At 42.1% G+C, this 21001-nt stretch overlaps 1 protein-coding gene across 4 annotated transcripts in view; it reads right to left on the bottom strand.

Moving 5' to 3' along the window:
- The window catches only part of DNAJC27 (DnaJ heat shock protein family (Hsp40) member C27), a 94861-nt gene that overhangs the window by 39175 nt on the left and 34685 nt on the right, over nucleotides 1–21001 (bottom strand). For 2 of the 4 annotated variants that reach the window (XM_073215755.1, XM_017660705.3), the window contains one exon: nucleotides 18178–18313. In XM_073215755.1, the coding sequence (XP_073071856.1) occupies nucleotides 18181–18313 (133 nt within the window). In that variant the 3' untranslated portion in view covers nucleotides 18178–18180. Of the gene's footprint in view, nucleotides 1–14488; nucleotides 18314–21001 lie in introns of those variants that run through there. The other 2 variants (XM_037005575.2, XM_073215753.1) reach the window with 2 other exon arrangements.

Here is a 21001-nt window from a genome sequence, read left to right as displayed (position 1 = left end):
CACGGTGGGTGGGTCAGGGGAAGGCAAAGCAGGAGGAAAGAGCAGTAACGGGGAGAAGCTGGGCCCTTGCCTTAAGGGCATGTCTGTTCAAATCCAGAGTCATCTTCTCCAGCCTGGGAGGCAGGAAGGTGGCCAGTCAGGGGGGTGGAGAACCAGACAGCAGATCCACAACAGGGCAACACCCGAAGGGAGGCTTCCCAACCCGGCCAGGAAGGCCTCAGGCTGGCTTGATTTACATAATGCTGACCCATTTTCATATCTTAAAATAAGAGACACTGAGTACAAGCTCTGGCAACTATATTTATCAAGTCAGAGCAGGGTGAGGCCTGGGTTTGTGAAGCTGAGGTTTATCTGCCCCCCTTGGTCTTTTAGGGCACCTCCCTTTCCCCTCTCCCAGTGTCTGGGTCTCACCTTCTCTTCTTCCATTTCTCCCTCCTCAAAACACAGTGTCAGACAAGATCCCAGAACTATCCACTGGGGATGGAGCAATTTGAATGTTACTACTGAGGTCTTGGAACAACCATTAATACTGACTTTGTCTGCTCCCACCTCTGAACCCCTTAGGAAATGGACCCAGAAACCAGGAGCACACAGATCATTAGGGACTCAGATATGTGGCCACAGTCTGGGGTAGCTCTTTACTCTGGACTTGAACTCCCTCACCCAGTCTCTGGCATATGGGGTGACAACAGGCCCCCCGGAGGGGCAGAGCCTGCCCTTGTGCCTATGGAGGTAAGAAGACCAAATGCTCCCCATCTTCTCAACCAACAAGTGACAGGGCCGAGCAGAAGAGCTTAGTTCCTGCTCCCCATTTCACCAGCAGAAAAGTTAGGGAGACTGGGAGAGCTCTCCAGGGGATCTCTGCAGAAGCAGAAGACTGGGGAGAAAGGATCTCCACTAAGAGTGATCTTGGTACACACACACACACACACACACACACACACACACACACACACACACGCCTTTGAACGATGGTCAAAGCCATGAGTCAAAGGAATAAGTCAGGACGGTGGCATTTCAGATTTCACTAAGTAGGTAAGGAAAGAAGATACATTGTAGGCAGGCTGGCCTTCCAAGACCTGCTCTACCCCGAATCATATCAGAGTATAAATGATCCAAAAGGTACAGTGGAAATTATAGGGAGGAGGCCCTGCCTCCTGTCCAGGGCTGAGCCCACCCCCTGCTTTTCCCTCTGGTTCCTCCCGTTCTCTCCTGGCACTTTCAACAGGTAAAGCTTCTCCCATCTTAAATCACAGGCAGATGACAACTCTCCTAGGCTCTTCATCCGCTCCAGCTGCCACTTCATCTTCCTCCTACCTTCAAAACCAAGCTTCTTGCAGAAGTTCCCTAAACAGCATTCATGATGTTTACTGCAACTGTGCAGTAGGGCACACCTGAGAAGGAAGAGGAGTGAGGAAAGGTAGAGAGAACGGTGCAAGCAGAGGCCCAGAGGCAGGGAAGCCCAGGGAGTGCACCGTGATGGTGAGTGACGGTGGACCATGGGAAGGGTCTATAAGAGGGAGTCATAGCAAGGCAAGAGAGGTGGGAAGGGATCAGAGATCACAGAAGGCCTTGAATGCCGAGCTAAAATAGCAAAGTTTGGCCTTTAGACTTTATAGCTGTTGAGAATTTATTTTGAGTGACTGACATATCCTGACCAGCTATGTTCTCTCAGAGGATTGATTTACAATAAAAGATGGTTTGGAAAAGGGGAGAGCCTGTCAAGGGAAAACTGGCACAAAGGCACAAATAATAACTACCAGAAGACAGTGGTCCAAATTTAAGTAATGCTCTCTAGGATTCATTCCACAGTTTCTCAGGCCTCACACGTGAGCTGTCATGCTGACTTTATACTCAGACACATTCAAGTTTTTGGTTAAGCATATCCATGTGTTTTTGCAGATAGTAATTTTTACAACCACAGAATAATTCATGCTGGCATTGTTTTCCCTCTTGTGTTCTTAAAAAAGATGCTGCTTACCGCACAAGGGGAGGCAGAAATAAATCAGCCACCAGCTTTGCCATGCCTTTTCCAATCTTGCTGTGCACCGTAGGGGATACCACGCACCTTTCGAAGTGTTATGCAGTGAAATATGTGCTAAGCTTTTTCAAAACGAGATCAAGAGCTTAGTCCTTTTCTTTAATTATGCTTTTTATTTTAATTAAAATGTTTTTCACTGTATTAAAACTCATCTCAGTGAAATGGGTTCAGGGTGGGTTTTACCAATTCTGTCTGTCACCCATTCTCCCCTCCAGGAGGCCCCTAGCATTACACGCAACCAGCCCTGAGAAGCGGGAAGCAAGTGATGGCTTCACTCACAGTGGAAGCCCCAGTTCTCTCTGGTCAAGATGCCTCTAACTCTTTGATTCATTAGCAGCCCCCCAGAGCCCACACTACCTGTCAGTTTTAAATCTGTCTGGACAGGAAAGCTTATGACCCTGCACTGCTATTTTTAGGAACTGCTAGCACTGACTCAGTCTTTCTGCTGGCTGGGAGCCCTCTGCTCTTTTTTCATGTACTCTCAGAGGCTTGCTCACATCTTCGGGCAGTGAACATGTCTCCCAGCTCCCTTCCCCGCTCGGCTTTGACCTGCATCCCCCTCTTCATCACTTCCTTTTTTGATTTTATTTTTGTATTAAGGTATTATTGATAAACACTCTTATGAAGGTTTCACATGAAAAAACAATGTGGTTACTACATATACCCATATTATCGAGTGCTCCCCATACCCCATTGCAGTCACTGTCCATCAGTGTAGTAAGATGCCACAGAGTCCCTACTTATCTTCTCTGTGCTACACTGTCACCCCCGTGGCCCCCCAAAACCATGTGTGCCAATCATAATACCCTCAATCCCCTTCTCCCTCCCTTTCCACCCACCTTCCCCCACCCCTTCCCTTTGGTAACTGCTAGTCCCTTCTTGGAGTCTGTGATTCTGCTGCTGTTTTGTTCCTTCAGTTTTGCTTCGTTGTTATACTCCACAAATGAGGGAAATCATTTGGTAGTTGTCTTTCTCTGCCTGGCTTATTTCCCTGAGCATAATATCCTCCAGCTCTATCCATGTTGTTGCGAATGGTAGGATTTGTTTCTTTCTTATGGCTGAGTAGTATTCCATTGTGTATATGTACCACTTCTTCTTTATCCATTTATCTACTGATGGACACTTAGGTTGCTTCCATATCTTGGCTATTGTAAATAGTGCTGCAATAAACATAGGGATGCATATGTCTTTATATTCTTTGGGTAAATTCCTAGGAGTGGGATTCCTGGGTCAAGTGGTATTTCTATTTTTGGGTTTTTGAGGAACCTCCATATTGCTCTCCACAATGCTTGAACTAGCTTACATTCCCACCTGCAGTGTAGGAGGGTTCCCCTTTCTCCACCTCCTTGCCAGCATTTGTTGTTCTTAGTCTTTTTGATGCCGGCCATCCTAACTGGTGTGAGGTGTTATCTCATTGTGGTTTTAATTTGCATTTCCCTGATGATTAGTGATGTGGAGCATCTTTTCATGTACCTGTTGGCCATCTGAATTTCTTCTTTGGAGAATTGTCTGTCATATCCTCTGCCCATTTTTTAATCAAGTTATTTGGTTTTTGGTTGTTGAGGGTGTGAGTTCTTTATATATTTTGGATGTTAACCCCTTGTTGGATATGTCATTTACAAATATATTCTCCCATACCATAGGACGCCTTTTTGTTCTGCTGATGGTGTCCTTTGCTGTACAGAAACTTTTTAGCTTGATGTAGTCCCATGTGTTCATTTTTGCTTTTGTTTCCCTTGCCCGAGGAGATGCGTTCAGGAAAAAGTTGCTCATGTTTATATTCAGGAGACTTTTGCCTATGTTGTCTTCTAAGAGTTTTATGGTTTTATGACTTACATTCAATTCTTTGATCCATTTTGAGTTTACTTTTGTGTATGGGGTTAGACAATAATCCAGTTTCATTCTCCTGCATGTAGCTGTCCAGTTTTGCCAACACCAGTTGTTGAAGAGACTGTCATTTCCCCATCAAATGTCCATGGCTTCTTTATCATATATTAATTGACCATATATCCTTGGGTTTATATCTGGGCTCTCTAGTCTGTTCCATTGGTCTGTGGGTCTGTTCTTGTGCCAGTACCAAGTTGTCTTGATTACTATGGCTTTGTAGTAGAGCTTAAAGTCAGGGAGCATAATCCCCCAGCTTTATTCTTTCTTCTTAGGACTGTTTTGGCTATTCAGGGTCTTTTGTGGTTCCATATGAATTTTAGAACTATTTGCTCTAGTTCATTGAAGAATGCTGTTGGTATTTTGATAAGGATTGCATCGAATCTGTAGATTGTTTTAGGCAGGATGGCCATTTTGACAATATTAATTCTTCCTAGCCAAGAGCATGGGATGAGTTTCCATTTGTTAGTGTCCTCTTTAATTTCTATTAAGAATGTCTTATAGTTTTCGGGGTATAGGTCTTTCACTTCCTTGGTTAGGTTTATTCCTAGGTATTTTATTCTTTTTGATGCAATTGTGAATAGAATTGTTTTCCTGATTTCTCTTTTTGCTAGTTCATCATTAGTGTATAGGAATGCAACAGATTTCTGTGTATTAATTTTGTATCCTGCAACTTTTCTGAATTCAGATATTAGATCTAGTAGTTTTGGAGTAGATTCTTTAGGGTTTTTTATGTACAATATCATGTCATCTGCAAATAGTGACAGTTTAACTTCATCTTTACTGATCTGGATGCCTTTAATTTCTTTGTGTTGTCTGATTGCCATGGCTAGGACCTCCAGTACTATGTTGAATAAAAGTGGAGAGAGTGGGCATCCTTGTCTTATTCCCGATCTTAAAGGTAAAGCTTTCAGCGTCTCGCTGTTAAGTATGATGTTGGCTGTGGGTTTGTCATATATGGCATTTATTATGTTGAGGTATTTGCCCTCTATACCCCTTTTGTTGAGAGTTTTTATCATGAATGGATGTTGAATTTTGTTGAATGCTTTTTCAACATCTATGGAGATCTTCATGTGGTTTTTATCCTTCTTTTTGTTGTCTCTTCATCACTTTCATAGGGCAGGGGGAGGGTTCTAGGGGTCCTTCATTCCCTGCTTCACATGATAAAAGCCTCCCCACAAGTCACATACATCACCTGCATGGAGCTGGAGACTTTTCATCTTGTTCATGATTTTGCACTAACGGAGCTATGGAATTGTTTTTATTTTTTGAATCAAATGGAAGTTCAAATATGTCTTTAAACAACCATAATTACAGTAACATATTTTAGAGAGAGTGATATAAAGGAGGATTTCAATGTTAGCTATAGGTTGATACTTATTCATCATTTTTTAAAATCCTAGAGTATAGCAGAGTGACTGGCATAGAAAAGGCATATAATAAATGCTTGATGGAGGAAGGAAAGCTTAGGAATAAATTCTACAGTGTTAAGAGCTTGGTGATTTATCCCTCTCAAGGGTAAAACTTGTAATTTAACACACAGAACTTTTCTTTTATAAATTGCAAATGGTAGAGTTCTCAGGCATCTCTCCTGGGTTGGGGCCAGAGATGTTTTCAGCAGTTGGGTTGCATTATAGTTGTTGGGATGATTTTTATCTTAAATAACCCCAAACTCAACTCAATGTGGCTTAAACAGAGAAAATGTCTTACCTCTGTAACGAGTCTTTGGTCTTTGGATAGGACCTCCGCCCAGTCTTTGGGGTGAACGGGCTAATGTTAGTTATTTATGGCTCACTACCATCTTTAGGGTCCATGTCACTCTCCATCTTCTGCCCTGAAACCCTTAGGGTATTAGTTTTGCCACCGCAGGCTAATGCTCTCCATGGTTGTGCCACAATCCAGCATCATACGCAGATATGACATTGTACCACAGAAGAAGAGAAACAGTTACCCCCATGCCTCTCTTTTCAGGAGTATAAAAGTGTTTCTCAGAAGCTCCCTAGAAGAATGCCCATTATGTCTTTTTGGCTAGAGCAGGATCACATAAGCTCTTCTAAACCAATCACTGGCAATAGAACTGGTACCACTATGGACAACTTCAATCACTCAGAGACAGACAGTGGAGAGATAGATACCTGGATGACACTGGAGGACTCTGCCAGTAAGATAAAAGGAAGGGATGATTCTTGGATAGGCCATCAACAGTGTTGGCCTCAAAGGCCTGGCCTGATTCTCAGCAAAGCCAACTCTTGTCATTTTTGCAAGGAACCTCTATAAACCAGGGAATAGTTAGACAAATTTCACTGAGAAAATTACACCAAGATTTAACAATGTCATATCTGTGTTAATAGGCAACTTATTTGGGTGCTAAGGAAACCCACACTTTTCTTATTCTCAGTGCCTTCTTAATGAATATTCAGTTGTAGTTTATGACTTTTCTCATAACTGGTTTGGAATTATGTGGTTGAAGGATCTATAATCTATTTCACAGTTCAGCAACATTCATCACTCATTCACTCATTCATTCATTCATCAAATACTTATTATGCTTTTATTAGGCACTGAGGACACAAAGAAAAAAGCTAAGATCTTTGTCTGTCAACAATTAATATACTGGGGAACCCCCTGCTGTGCTACAGAGAAAATATACTAACTGCCTGGGTAGCAGACCAAGTCTAGAAAAATTCCAAAGGAAGAGGCATTTGAGCTGGATATAAAAGTTCAGTAAAAGCTTACCAGGCAAAGAGGAGAGAGGGGAAAGGGTGTGTACCTTAGTCAGCTCAGGCTGATATAACAAAATACCATAGACTGGGTGGCTTAAACAATGCATTTCTCACCATTCTGGAGGCTATGAATCGAAGATCAAAGTGCCAGCAAATTTATTTCTTGGTAAGGCCTCTCTTCCTGGGATCCAGATGGCTGCCTTCTTGCTGTGTCTTCACACAGTGGAGATAGAATGCTCTGGTATAATCTCTTCTCCTTATAAGGACATCATAGGGGAGCTACTCTCATGACCTCATCTAAACCTAATTATCTCCAAACACTGCCACCTCCAAATTCCATCACACTGGGTGTTAGGGCTTCAACATATGAATTTTGGGGGGACACATTTAGTCCTAACAGTGTGTCAGGTCAAGGGCACAGCAAGTACAAAGGCACAAGGTCAAGGACAGCATAGTGTGTTCAGTGAACACCAAGTTCAGTGTGCCTCAGCACAGGGAGAGTAAAGAGATGTAAGTGCAGAGACAGAAGAGAAAAGGCGGTTGGATTATGCCAGTGAAGGCAGTGTAGCTGTGGCAAAGGGTATGGGCTCTGAAGCCATGCCCCAGTTTGGATGCCGGTTCCACTCTTATAATAGCTCAGTGATTGTATTAGCGTCCTAGGGCTGCCATAACAAATTTTATGAACTGGGTGGCTTAAAACAGCAAATTTATTCTCTCACAGTTCTGAAGGCCAAAATCAAGGTGCTGACAGGGTTGGTGCCCTCTGGAAGCTCTGAGGGGAATCCAGTTCCTGCTCTTCTCCTGGCTTCCGGTAGCTGCTAGCAACTGCTAGCATTCCTTGGCTTGGGGCTTTGTTGACTCTGGTCTCTGCCTGTGCCCTCACCTGGCCTCATTTTCTTTGTGTGTCTGGTTCCCTTCTCTTCTAAGGATTGGTCATTGGATTTAGGGCCCACTCTAAAGCAGAATGATCTCATCTGAAGATCCTTACCTAGTTCTGTCTGAAAAGACTTTCAAAGAAGATCACATTCTGAGGTTCTGAGTAGAAATAGCTTTTGGAGACCATAAGGAAAAACAACTGTGGTATAACCTCTTTGAGCACATTTCCTTATCTACAATATGGGGATGAAATATTTATCCTAAGGGGTCATTATGAGATTTTAATAACATTTTTTTAAATTACTGAGGAAGTACTTGGTCTATAGCAAGCGTTCAGTACACGGTAGGAATTTAGACTCAATCCTACAGGCAATAGGCTTGAAAAAGTAGGTTCTAGGGGAGGGGGAAAAGAGTTACTTCCCAAATTTACTCCCTTTTGGATGACACACATGCATCAGCTGGGACCCAAATGATCCTTGGCTTAGCCAGAGTCTCTTGGGACATGACGGGGCAGAGCTGCAACTGCCCACAGAGAAGCAGTGATGGCCAGGCTGCTGGTCCCAGAAGCCACTTTAAGAATTATTGTCCTGCACATTTCCTTGGTTCCTGAAGCACTCACTGTGTGATGGGCAGGTACTCATCAGTCTGTGATGCAATCAATCCCATGCTTTGGGTCAACAAGACTATCAAGGACTCAGTACCTATCGGTGTTAATTGGAGGCTGCTATTGAGTTAAGTCAGGTCTTCTTGCCCCGTAATTTAAATCATGATATAGACCAGTTTGATTTCAATCAGATCCATCCCACTAAATATATTTTACAGAACCCCACACCTTGCTGCATTAAAAATTCCCTGGCAACATGGCATATATGCCCTCTAGGGCAAGGCTGGGGAGCTTTGGGGCACTGGATTAATTTCTTCTGATCCACAGGGTAAATCACAAAAAGTGAGTCACCTTTTTGCCTCTAACAGCAAAAACAATGAGGTTTCAAAACTCTTTAACAGTAGATAACTATACTTACTGTGGGGATCATTTTATAAGTATAAAAATATTGAATCACTATGATATACATCTGAAACAAATAGGATCTTTTAGGTTATTTACATGTCAATAAGAAAAAGAACTAAGTCTTTAGTGTCAGTATTGTTAAAGATGGTAATCAGTCAATGTAATGTGTTATGTCCTGAAAGTTGCTGTGAGAAGAGCTATGAGAGTCAAGACTTTGAGACACAATCCTGTTCCATAGGGTGTGGAGATCCAGTTGAAGAGATGAGGTGTGGATGACATGAAATTCCTGTGGTCAGGATTCTCACCTGGCCCTGGTTAGCTAGCTTACCACACACATGTGGGCAATATGTTGCTACTAACTCTATATAAAGAACTCTGCCCAGTGCTCTGGGCGACACGGTGGTACGGCTGCATGTAGGAGAGCAGAGCAGAGGCTGGAGTGGTGGCAGCGCTGAGGACAGAGACTGAGACGGCTGCAGGGGGCAGAGAGGCCCAGAAGCAGAGACGGGTTTGCTGCATACAGACTCGCTCTGAGTGGACGGGATTCTAGTGACTGACCTGCCAGCATGGGAATAAGTTGGGTATAATCCTTTCACCCCAAGAACATTCTATTGTCATTTCTTTGGTCACATTGAATCCATAGTGAACTTGCCCAGGGCTGAAACCCATTAGCAAGACATGAGGTAAAAGGGGAGGAGCAGGGGGAGTAGGAGGAAAGCCCAGCTACTGGCGGATGCATGAGCGCCCTGCGGAACCCGTGCTCTCCTGGGCAAACAGTGTCAGGTTGGAGTTTGCTATATCAGGGCTCTGCAAGTGTGTCGGTGTATCTTCCCAACCTGAAACCAACCGTGATATGAGTATTTACATCACAAATAGTGGGCAAAACCCACAAATCAGGGTTTTCCACCCCAACCCCCAAAGCCAGTTTCCCAGCACCCCAGTAACTAAAGGCCTGATTTAAAAAAAAAAAGCTCAAGATGACTTCCAAGGTAAAGCCTAGGAGGCTGCAGTTTCCTGGGGAAGCCTGGTGTGAAGCTGCCCCTGACAGGACACCAGAGCCATTAGAGTGGGATGGCTGGCAGGAGGGCCTCAGGGCTGGGCTGGGGAGAGTGGTCGGAGTTGCTGACCCACCAGGTGGGCAGGGCCCACAGGAACTAGAGGACAAGGTTGCATAGCAGAAGAGGCCAAGCACCAGCCTGGCAAATAGGACTGTGAATGCTTGTACCTTGGGTCTAGAGGCCATGGAGGGACCATGACATGAGAAAAAGAAGGCAGGCTAGGAGGGAAGAGCAAGGCCAATGGGTGGGGGACAGCAAGTGGACCAAAAAGCACTCCTTCTGGCTGAGAGGTGAGACTCCCTGCCCTAACTCTAGATCTTCCCTGGGAAAGGGAGAGCAATGGAAGTGTGAGGAAGAGGGGAGCTTGCGTTTACTGAGTTTTAATCCCGAGTTGATCATTTTAAAACCAGAAATGACTAGCATGCCTTAAGGGGGAAATTTTAAGTTTTCTCACCGTTGGTGAAAAATGTGAGCTTGGAGCCCAAGATCACTTCCATTTTATAGGAATAAAGAAAGTAGAAAGTCTTTGAACACTGAGGACTTTTTACTAAGAATTTCCAACATGTGACATAATCCTAATGCCATGTTTACAGGAATTTAAGGCTTTCTTCATTAAAAGCAATGAAAGGGTTCCACAATGCCTGTTATTCCTAACGTTAGGAAAAGCCTAACTCACTGACATTTTTCTAAATTAATTTTTCATTTTCTTTCTTTTTTTTTTTTTGAGTGGGGGTGTTGAAGTAGAATTATATGCAAAAATTCTGGGAGACCTACTATTGCCTTTGTAAAATTACATAAAATAATGGTCTTCAGGAAGGACCTTAGGTGTCATCTAACCCAGAGCTGCTTCTAATGGAGGAAACCGAACCTCATAAGGTGCACCTGCTTGCCCATGGCAACTATTAACAGGAGAGATGAGGCCACATCCCAGGTCTTCTTACTTCAATCCTAATGCTTCCACATTATATGAGAGAGTGAGTATATGAACAGGCATCCACTTAAATGAATTAGAAATTCCAGCCCAGAGAGCACTGATTGGGATGTGAGCTTCTCAAAACCTTTTAGGTGACTGAAAGCTTTTTTTCCCTTTAATCTTAAATTACAACTAAAGAAGCAAGATTTAATTACAGCCCAGAGCCACCACACTGTGGAGCTCCCCACAAGCAGCTTCAGAGTGTGTCTCTTTTAAACTGGAGCTACGTTTTTGGTTTCATACAGCTTTTTAGATGATTAAAATAGTTGACAACTGTTGAGAAACTCAAATAGTACAGACAAGTGTTGGGCAAAAAGTCAAACCATCCTGACCCCAGTTCTTAAAACCCACTCTCCAAACAATCAAATCTTTACAGTTCGTTGAGTACAAACCACCTCTTCTGCCAGCAATTTGAACACAAAACGGCACACTAAGCTTTGGGGTGGAGGGAGGAAGGAAACAGCGCTTTTATAACTTCTTGGGTTCTAACTATGACAAAGGAGTAAGTTAGGGATGTGAAAATCACCCAGAAACAAAATCCTTAGGCTGACACATGCGGTCAAGGGGTCTGTCTGGCCCCTCTCCCAACCCTAGTTATTTCTCAGCTTCAGGCTGATTTTAACCTTCAGCTGTGGGCTTAGGCGGATGCTCCTTAGGACAGGACTTTTCAGCTGTGCTGGAGGCATCAGAGATTCTACAGGAGTTTGTTCAAAATGTCACTAAATATATCCCAATGTATTATTTTCCATACTTTAATGCACTGGTGACTTGTGTTGGCTCCCTCCTGGCTTGGGCACGCCTCAGGAGGTTCTTTCATTCCTCTGCACACATGCAGGATTTGAACTTGTCATTGATGAGGAAAACTGTATCTCTGTGGTCTTTTAAAAACTACAAGCCTATTTATGTCCACTTAAGCAACATGGCACAAGCAGACACATATTACTTATGAGTGTGAAGCAGAATATTTTAAAATTTTGGATTCTGAGGCTGGTAGCATAGAATGGGAGCTTAGGTTCTGAAGTTGGGCAAGGTTAGGTTTGAATAGCTTCCTGTGTGGCCTTGAGCAAGTCAGTTAACCTCTCTGAGCCTCAGTTTTCTCATCTGTAAAATGGTGAGAACATTATAGAGACATCCATGTTCTTAAAAGTCCTTCAGTCATTTGAGGTACTGAGAACTTCTCTTTGGCTATCTTTTTAATATTATGTGATACCTAATGATTTCATAATCACTAATATCTTTCCAATTATCCTTTACCCCCTCCTGCACCATCTTGTCAAGGTTCCAAGACCCCAACCTGCTGCACCATCTTATCAAGTCTTTCTCTTCTTTTAGGCAGCTCGAACCCCTAGAAGTCTTGTGCATTTCTTAGGAAGAGCAGCTCAGCTGTTGCCTCACTGCACAAAGCCACAATATTTCTCTTATATCTCGAATTTCATTAGGACACTTAATTAAGCAGAGTCCCTGCCCAGCACTGCCATCACTCTAAAGTGCCTGACAGAAGCTCTTAACTGACAGCATCTACTTAAACTGGAAAGCTCTTGAGGGTGAGATGCTCTCCCCACCAGCATTTGTAAGAAGGGACAAACTATGAGAAGGGGTTTATCATCTTTTGATTAAACTTTACCATCTCCTGTAGGAGGTAGAGTAACCTGACAGGTTGCTTTTATAGGGAGAGATGTTAAAATCATGAACTTAAAAATTTATCCTAAAAAATGTTGTTCTTAGCTGTTTTATACAAATGGGTCTCACATTGCAGTTCACTAGAAATAAACGGTTTGATAACTAGTGACTTGGGGCTTTTCTACTTCCTCCCTGATAGTTAGAATGGAGACAATTATTTGGCTTTCTTGTGTTTTCTTTTTGAACCACGAAGGTGTCTTCTCTCTTTAGTATTTACAAAACCTTTTGTTTTTTCTCATACTTTGCAATCAGCAGAATGTTCACATTCTGGTATCTGAGGCATGTAGGCACCTTGACTCTTAATTTGTCTCAATCATAGTAGATTTTTTACTTTTTCTTCCTGGTACAGACGTTTTCATGAGCTGCATCTGCAGATTTTATAATTGCTACTAACAACTGATTGTTTTGGATGTCGTGAAATAATTTTCTTAAAGTGAGAGCATCCTTTAGAACAGTCCAATGACCAGAATTTTAACTGTGTGACATCAGATATACACACTGTTGATTAGGCTAAAACAACTTTGTCTAGATATTTTCCCTTAAAATGAGCACAATCTTATCAACTACTTTGAAATAATATATTAATGTTTTAATTATAAATATAAAGCATGTATAAAGAAACTTCTATAGTCTAGAGCTATTTCCTCCAGGCCAACATGACAAACTGAGCTTTACATGGTAATGGTTAAGTTCTCAAAAAAAAATTAATATGGCATTTTAATAACCTGCATGTCTTCAGTATGTACTAGCAGTTGGAGTATAGACTGCAAAAATACATATCTTTACATATGGAGAGTTCTCAAAAAATTCAAATTTGCATCTTTGTAAATAAACTATAGAAAAAAAGAACCTTTCTTCAAACTTCACAAGTTAAAAAAAAAAAAAGACACTGGAATGTAAGCGCCATAGGGCAGGTTTTTTTGCTGGTTCTATGCTCTGCTATATCCCTACTGCCTAGAACAGGGCCTGACACATAGGTGCTCAATAGATACATGGTGGATAAATCTTCTAACAATAAAGTTTGATTAGAGATTAAAGAAATTATACATGCCCTGATAGGCAATAGATCAAATGGAAAGTAAAAAGCTAGATAAAAATTTGGATGTTTAATTAACCCTGAAACAAACTGAATAAACCTATTTTTTTCTTTCCAATTTGCAACTGGCCATTTTTGGTTTAAAACAGAGCCAAAGACACCAACTGAGAAATACTAAGTAACTGGATATACTGGAATATACAAAATGTTATGATCTACATATCAAACATTATACCAGTCTACAGGCCACAGCTTTCTTCTCCCTGCTTATGACCCATGGTGTCTATTATTTTCTAATATTCTTTTAGCTGCAAGTAACAGAAAACTCTAATAACTGAAGCAGAAAATGGGGTGAGGATTTATTGGAAGGATTCTGGGGTGGCTGATGGGCTTAAAGAACACCCAGTTCAGAGGACCTCAGGGCCTAGAAGGAAAGTCTTAGCTATCAGGATTCTGTCTCTCTCTGCATGTCTGCTTCATTCTCAAATTTTTTTCCATGAGGCTGGAAACAAGGTTGCAGCATCAGCAGAACTCCTCCTGTTTTCCTGTCCTGAGCAGAAGTTTGTTTTCCTAGGTCCAACTAGAAAGATCCTGGAGAGGAGTGTGGATTGGCTCAGCATGAGTGACATTCCCATCTCATAGACCAAACTCTGTGGCCAGGGAGGAAAGGCGGGGCATAGGAGAATTTGGCTGCTTTCCTTAGAACACACTAGCAGTATGGAGAAGGTAGAGCAGTTGCCCCAAAAGAGTGGTGGGCATTCTCGGATGAGAATGCATGTCATTTCACAATAAAAATGAAAGCTCTCGTTTGAAGGCTTCAGAAGTAGGCTGCCTCCTGTGGGTTGGCCTTACAAGGCTTTCACTTTCAAATTCAAATAGTCTGTTACTTAAGGATTCTTGTCCAGAGACCAGTTTACTGAATTATTAAGTTATTCTGCCAAGGGCTGCATTATTAAGATGGGATGGTAACAGTTTGCATGATCTCAGTGTCTTTCTTTAAGAGGTCAAAATACTTTCATCACGACTTAAAAAGGTTAGCATAGCAGATGGACTAAGGAATAAAATTTCCTCCATTTACCAACTGGAAACTAAAGCAAGATGTCCTGTCTAAGGTCTCAGTTGGTGAGGAATTGGATTGGCTTCTAGACTAGTATGTTTTACACAAAAGACCAGTATCCTGACAAATAAGTGCAGCCCACAGAATGGTGTCTGATTTTTAACTTTACTTTATAAAAATACACAACTTAAATACATATGACACTCTCTGTACAAGACATAAACAACCGTTAGACTTAACATTTTCAGTTTTTGCAACAGAAAGCAAATATGTAAATTACCTTGTAAGAGCAAGGGCTTCTCTAGAGACTCTGCACTCACAGTCCAAGGGGACGAACACCCCCCCACAATCAGTGCAGGAGGTGAACACAAACTGTCCACATCCCAACAAGTCATTTCACCAACAGGGCCTTTATTGCACTTAATATTGCACTGCTTGTTAGACACAATCTAACATCCACATCACAAGTGTAAGGTTTTGTCTTATCTAGAAACATTTAATGGGAAAAACCAATGTACAAACAGTATTAACTGTGTCTTACATTGTGCTAGATATCAGTTATGAGAAGTAGGAACTTCACTTCACAAAACTTGTAATGGAAGGTGGTTAGCTATATATTGCAGCTAAACTCATTCTCAAAAGTTTTACAGAAATGTTGGCAGACTCAGAGTGAGCTAGATGGAGTGCAGTGGGGAAAGAGTGACACTGCAGCGCCTACTGAAATCACTTGTGAGAAGGGCACCCTCACTGTGGAAAGCAATCTGCACACAGCTCCACCCTCCCTCCCGCTCTGGATTTTGTCTTTGTTCTGTGAGGAACAGCAGGGCTTGCGAGCACCACCGTTTGCTCTGGCTAAGCTGCGCTGCCTATGGCTCATTTGGCTAACAGTGGGTTAGGTACTAGATTATGAGTAAAGCAATATTTACCAGTTGAGAACTCAATGCATGAGAACATACGAGAGTTAAGTTTCCTGAGATAAACGTAAGCCTTAAAGAACAGGGTGCACTCTACGGAGCACAGCCATTTACCTTGGGTAGCCACACAATACCCCCAAGACTGGGCTTTCAAGTTAACAGGCTAGCAAAACCAAGGACACATTTCTGGGAGGAAATAAAATGACAATGCTGAAGTGAAAGAAATGCTGACAGTTGAGAATATTAATTCAAATGGGAGGCACGAAGTGGAGCAGAGGAACAGAGGAACAAAAGGAGGGCGTATTTTAAAGTGCTTAGGTAGGTTGGCAATTAACTGGAAATGCCTCCGGGGACTTCTCACAAGTCTTAAAACTTAATTCTTGGTGACTCAGATGTAGAAGAAACAGCTTTTCTTTAATAACAGCTGTTTGAGCCTTTTATTATTTTTTGAAAAGAAGATTCTCTATAAAAAATTTTTAGCCATTGAAATAATTTGGCTAGTTCTTATTCTCACTTATGTATTTTGAAATGGTAACTGACTGAAGAATTTTAATAAGGTTCAACTGCACAGTATATTGGCACCAAAAATTTAAATCAATGCACAGAGGTCTGTAAAGTTTTGTATGAAGGTAGTACCAAAAAACCTTTTCATTGCAAATCATGCTTTATTATCTCTCAGTATTCTATTCAAGGATTATGGATGTCAGAAAAATTCTAGGACCCTGAAATTTAACTTTCTTTTTTTCTTTCTTTTACATAAACAAAGTAGTTCATGGCCATCCTTAACCTTAAAAATAAGGTGTTGGGAACTGAGTCTCTACTTAGGAATCAAGATCAGGCTAAAGCCACCTGTTATGTAAGCATGCGAATAGAGGCACTAAAGAACGTGGCCTGCTGTAACTGCTCATCTGTACAATATCACTGAATGAGGTGACCAATCTTGTCTTCAATAACAGTGATGAAAACGGGCATCAGCTTTATACAGGGTCACACACTCAGCAAGCTGTCATGTCAATTTGGGCTGACACTACCATGCATAACCTCTCATTTACCTGACTAATTCTGATGCAAGAACAGATCTTGGTTTAATTACTTCAGGCATGATGAAGGCCTTAAACCAAAATTGAGGTCCCGAAGAATTTTGGGTTGGAGTTCTGTGTAATTTAACTAAGCTAGTTAAAATGAAAAGTCCAGAGGGAAATGCTGCAAGAAATCAAATATCAGACTCAATTCGTTAAAAAAAAAAAGGCATTTCAATATCACCAAGATGGAAATTCATATTAGAAAAAAACGTTCTGGCTTCCTGAACAAGCTCAACGCAGCCCAAGTGCAGCCACACCGTGAAGTGCTTTGCAGAACGGAAGGATTATGAAGACTGCAAAGGGCCTGGATTAAACCAAAGTGGCTTTTCCCTTTAGGTGGTAAGGTAAGTGCCATTATGCGATCAATATGGGATAGCTGCTTAAAATTCACAAACAGTAACGTTTTATATGCTTTAAAACCCCAATTAGTGCAACGTGGCCACAGCTAAAAATACGAGTAATGTAATGACAGTGATGACGTACTGAGTCAGTGAGACTGGCTCTCTAAGCTCTGGAGAAATGGCCAGTCCTAATACTCAATTTTCATCCATCCCTTGGACACTGAGGAGGAGACAATGCAAGGGAATGTATTTCTCTGTGTGAAATTAGTTTTCATAATCTATAGTTGAAAAATATTACTATTCAGAAATTTGGAGCCCAAGCAAAAAGGAAAAAGGTTCCTCCTACCCAGGCCTTCAGATCTCTCCCTCCAGCACCACCAGAGGATCCAAACTCGTCTCTGGTCAACCAGGGCTTGTAAGGTCAGGGCCTGAAAGGGAGACTGGAGCAGGTAGTTGCCAGGAGCCAGGGATTCAGGAGAAATGATGGCAGATGTAGTATATAAAAAAAACAAGGAAGCACTGAAGAGGAAAAAAGAACTAACATTGATGAAGCAAAGAAGAGGCCCAGTGCATGGGGGAGTACCCCTGCCTTTCCCACCTGTCTGGACAGAGATGTAGAAAGAAGAGGCATATGCCTCCTGTGGGGGCTCTTCTAGAGCATCAAACATGCTGACCGGGGCTGGCCTGCTCTTTGGCCTTGCCCCTCTGCACAATCTCTGGTGTGACCTGCAAAACTGATTCCTGATCCCTAGGTACACCATGCTCTTTGCTGCTACCAGCACCCATTTCCATGGCTAAAGAAAGGCCTCAGATCCAGGCGCAGGACTGGCAGCAGCCAGCCGGACTTGGCGACTGCCACCTCCTAGTCTCTCCCGGGACTAGCCTGTCTCCCCCTGGTGGTTGGAACAGGGCACATTTCACACAAGGGCGGCTCGATTCGGAATTGTCTTGGCCTCCTTTCACAAACTTCCAAAGGACTGCCACGAGCTCATTGGTTATGGAACGACTGATAGCTGAAATCCTACCTAAGGAACTCACTGTAAAAGGAGCAACTTGTTTATAAGGTCACACCAAACTTTCTGCGGTTTTGATAATGTCCACTTCTGTTTCTGCTGTTTTCTTCTCTAATTTAAAAAAAAAAGAAAAGAAAAAGTGAAAGGGTTCTCCTGTCCTCCTCCTTCCCTCCAGAAACCTTATGGACATTTCCTATGGGATGCTACAATCACAGAGCTTACAAATGAAGGAGAAAAAGATTCAGATTTGGAAATATGAAGTGAACTACAGCGTATAAGCGGCGCTTGGTTCTCTTAACCTCATCACTCAGCAAAATGTCTGTGAAATGGTAACAGGTAACAGAAATTCACACACAGATGAATTACTGATTTACAAATGACAACACGAGTGCAAAAAGCAGTAGGATTTTGTGGAGGAAAAATCCATGTTGGCTATGTCACCTCTAGAGAAAATCTGTACTTGAGGCCCACACATGTGATTTTCTCTTACTTTCTACTTGATGTTTTTCAGGAGGGCTGTCCGGGCATTCACAACTGCTTTGAAGGCATCTTCACTGCCAGGGGCCACACACTTGTCAGGGTGAAGCAGCACAGCAAGTTTTCGATATGCTTTATTGACTTCATCCCTACAAAAAGCATCAAAGCTCTGTCAGTAAGTACATTTTAGCTGTTTGGATACATATAATATCTCTTGCAGTAAGCATATCCCAAAAAGTTCCAAGCAGGACTAAAGGACTGGAGAACAAACAAATAAATAATATGTAACATACAAGTAGGAAAAAAAAAATGCAGAATGCATATTTAAACATTAACAAACCATGTGGTAAAAGAGTGACCCTCTGAAAACAGAGTTCTTGGCACCTGGTGGGCACTCAGCAAATCTTTGCTGACTGAAGCAATGCGGGCATGGGGCCATCAAGGAAGGCCCGCTGGAGTAAGGTTCTGAAAAATCCCCCAGTAATGGGGAAATCCAGGTGACTAGAGAAAACTGGCAGAGGATGGGAACAGAGCATGGACATGGCATGCAGTTGCACGAGGAAACTGGGCTGAGAAGTAACAGAAACAAAGTTGGCCAGGGAGCAGGGGTCAGAAGTAAAGCGTCTTCAAGTCAAAACGACAAAGCAATTGGATTTGATAAACAACAACAGTAGGTGTCCAATGACAAAATGGTGCTGGGAAAGCTGTTCCTTGAAGTTAGGAGACAGGTAGGAGGCTGTTACAATAATCCAAGCAGGAGGACAAGAGTTTAAAGTGTTTGTGGAAGCAAGCAAGGGAAGATAAAAGATGATACAAAAAAAGAACTGGCAGAAGCAGATGATGACCTGGGTGTACAGGTGGAGAAGACAGAAGAAAACGGCTGAAATGAGTGCCAGGGTCATGGCTGAATCTGAGGCCCAGGGAAGATGGCAACACCACTGACCAAGAAAGGGACACTGGAAAGGGGTGCCTGGAGGTTACTCTGTGCCCCTGAGACCAAAGAAGAAAGAAGAGAGAAATTAATATCCGAAGAGGAAAGGAGCGGTACAATGGGTGTTTCTCCAAAGACCTGCAGAGCTCCTGGAGCCACCTTTACGCTTCTGAGCTCGTCAACAAGCAGGGACTGGCTGGGAGGGGCCCGGCGAGATCCTCAAGTGTCAGGCCTCTGGGAGGCCTCTAGTTCCCAGCCACTCCCCTGGTTACAGTGAAGTTCTGTGCCCTCCAGACGGCTTTATTTCCCATCTTCTTATTGTAAGTCAGGGTCCCAGTCATCCTGTCAGCCTGGGTATGGGGCTTTCCCACATGCCCTAGCTTTTCTCCCTTTTTATCAGAAGGATTTCTAATTCGGCTTTTCAGTTAGAGGGATGGTCAGTTTTTGATATTCTGGATGTGATGGAAAGTTTTAGGTATCAACAGACCGAGGTCATAAGGCCATGTTAACAGTTCTCCACGACTTGGGGATACATTCTAAGGCTTTTCCTGCTTTCTGCTCTGAGAGAAGTCCTTTCGAATATTCCTGTTTTAACCTTGCATGGGGCTTTTCTACACAGATCATTTGGATATTAGCTAACAAAAATCATATTCTCCCTCTCTGAAGAAATTTGAATTGCCAGAATTCTTATTTCTCCAAAATAACAAATATATTAACAAATATATTTAATAAGGTAACAAATACATTAATTCTGCTGAGGATGAAGGTTTTCTTAAAGTTTAAGAACAGTAAACACAGCACTGAAAAAACATTAAAACTTTCTATAACGTAAAAAAAGTTTTTAGGTTTGGCCAAATGTGCTCAATGCCATATAAAACCAGTTTGATGAACCCACAGGAACAAAGGCAAGAAAAGTACATGTTTATATCAGCCAAGGATGTGGAACTTAACAGAGGTCCTGTAAATCTTGGTAGATTCCAATTAACCACAGTGAGTAAGTAAGGAACCAAAAGTCTCTCTTCCTTAATAAACTAATTAAAGTAACAGTCTCTTAACTGTAGAACCAATATCCCTTGGAGATGAAGCAGAAGAATCTAGAATGACACTATGGAAGTCTAAAAGGACACTGAGAAGACATCGGTTAACTTTGTGCTGTATACATGGGATCATCTGAATTGTTTGTGTATTTAAAGCATTCTCAGTAATGCCTGGCAAGTTGAGGGTGACCCCCAGTAACTTCTCCCTGGCCCCTCTTTCCTTTCAGACTTGAAGATATGCTATGGAAAAGAGAAACTTAATGCTGTTGGTACTGACAAGGCATTTCAAGACATACTTTTCCTTTTCTTTTGTGGGAATCAATGCAAAAAAGTAGAAAGGGAGAAGCATGGGGAGGAACGTTATGGTGAAAAAAAAATCTGAGAATGCTTATAATAAAAAAATTATTAGCATGCATAGTAACAATGATATTATCTATAATTACAATAAATATAAGATGCACGGTAACAGCAGTAGTAAAAAGTTCTATAACCATACTGAATAATTACTTATTCTTGCACAAGCAATAGTGATTCTATTTCCTTTTCTCCCAAGTAATTCTTTTAGCTAAAATAATTTAACATAGATTCACACACAGGTGAGGAACTAGCAAGATTTTTGAGAGAGAAAGACAAAGACAGAGCCAGGCAGACACAAAACATTCAGGGTCAAGAACCAATTCTACTGCTAACTCCTGGGGTCCTTGAATGTGTGTTTAGTCTTACTGGGTCCCAGTTTTCTCACCCACAAATGAAATGTTGAGTAAGATGACTGCTAACATTCTTTCCTCCTCTAAAATTCTATGACTTAATAATTCTCCTTTGTAAGGTATTGTTTAAGGTGCTTTTGCTTCAAGGCTCTCATTCAACAC

This window comes from Manis javanica, chromosome 1 (assembly GCF_040802235.1).
Source record: "Manis javanica isolate MJ-LG chromosome 1, MJ_LKY, whole genome shotgun sequence".
In the NCBI taxonomy this organism is placed as follows: Eukaryota; Metazoa; Chordata; class Mammalia; order Pholidota; family Manidae; genus Manis; species Manis javanica.
This window is presented reverse-complemented; position numbering and strand designations above follow the sequence as displayed.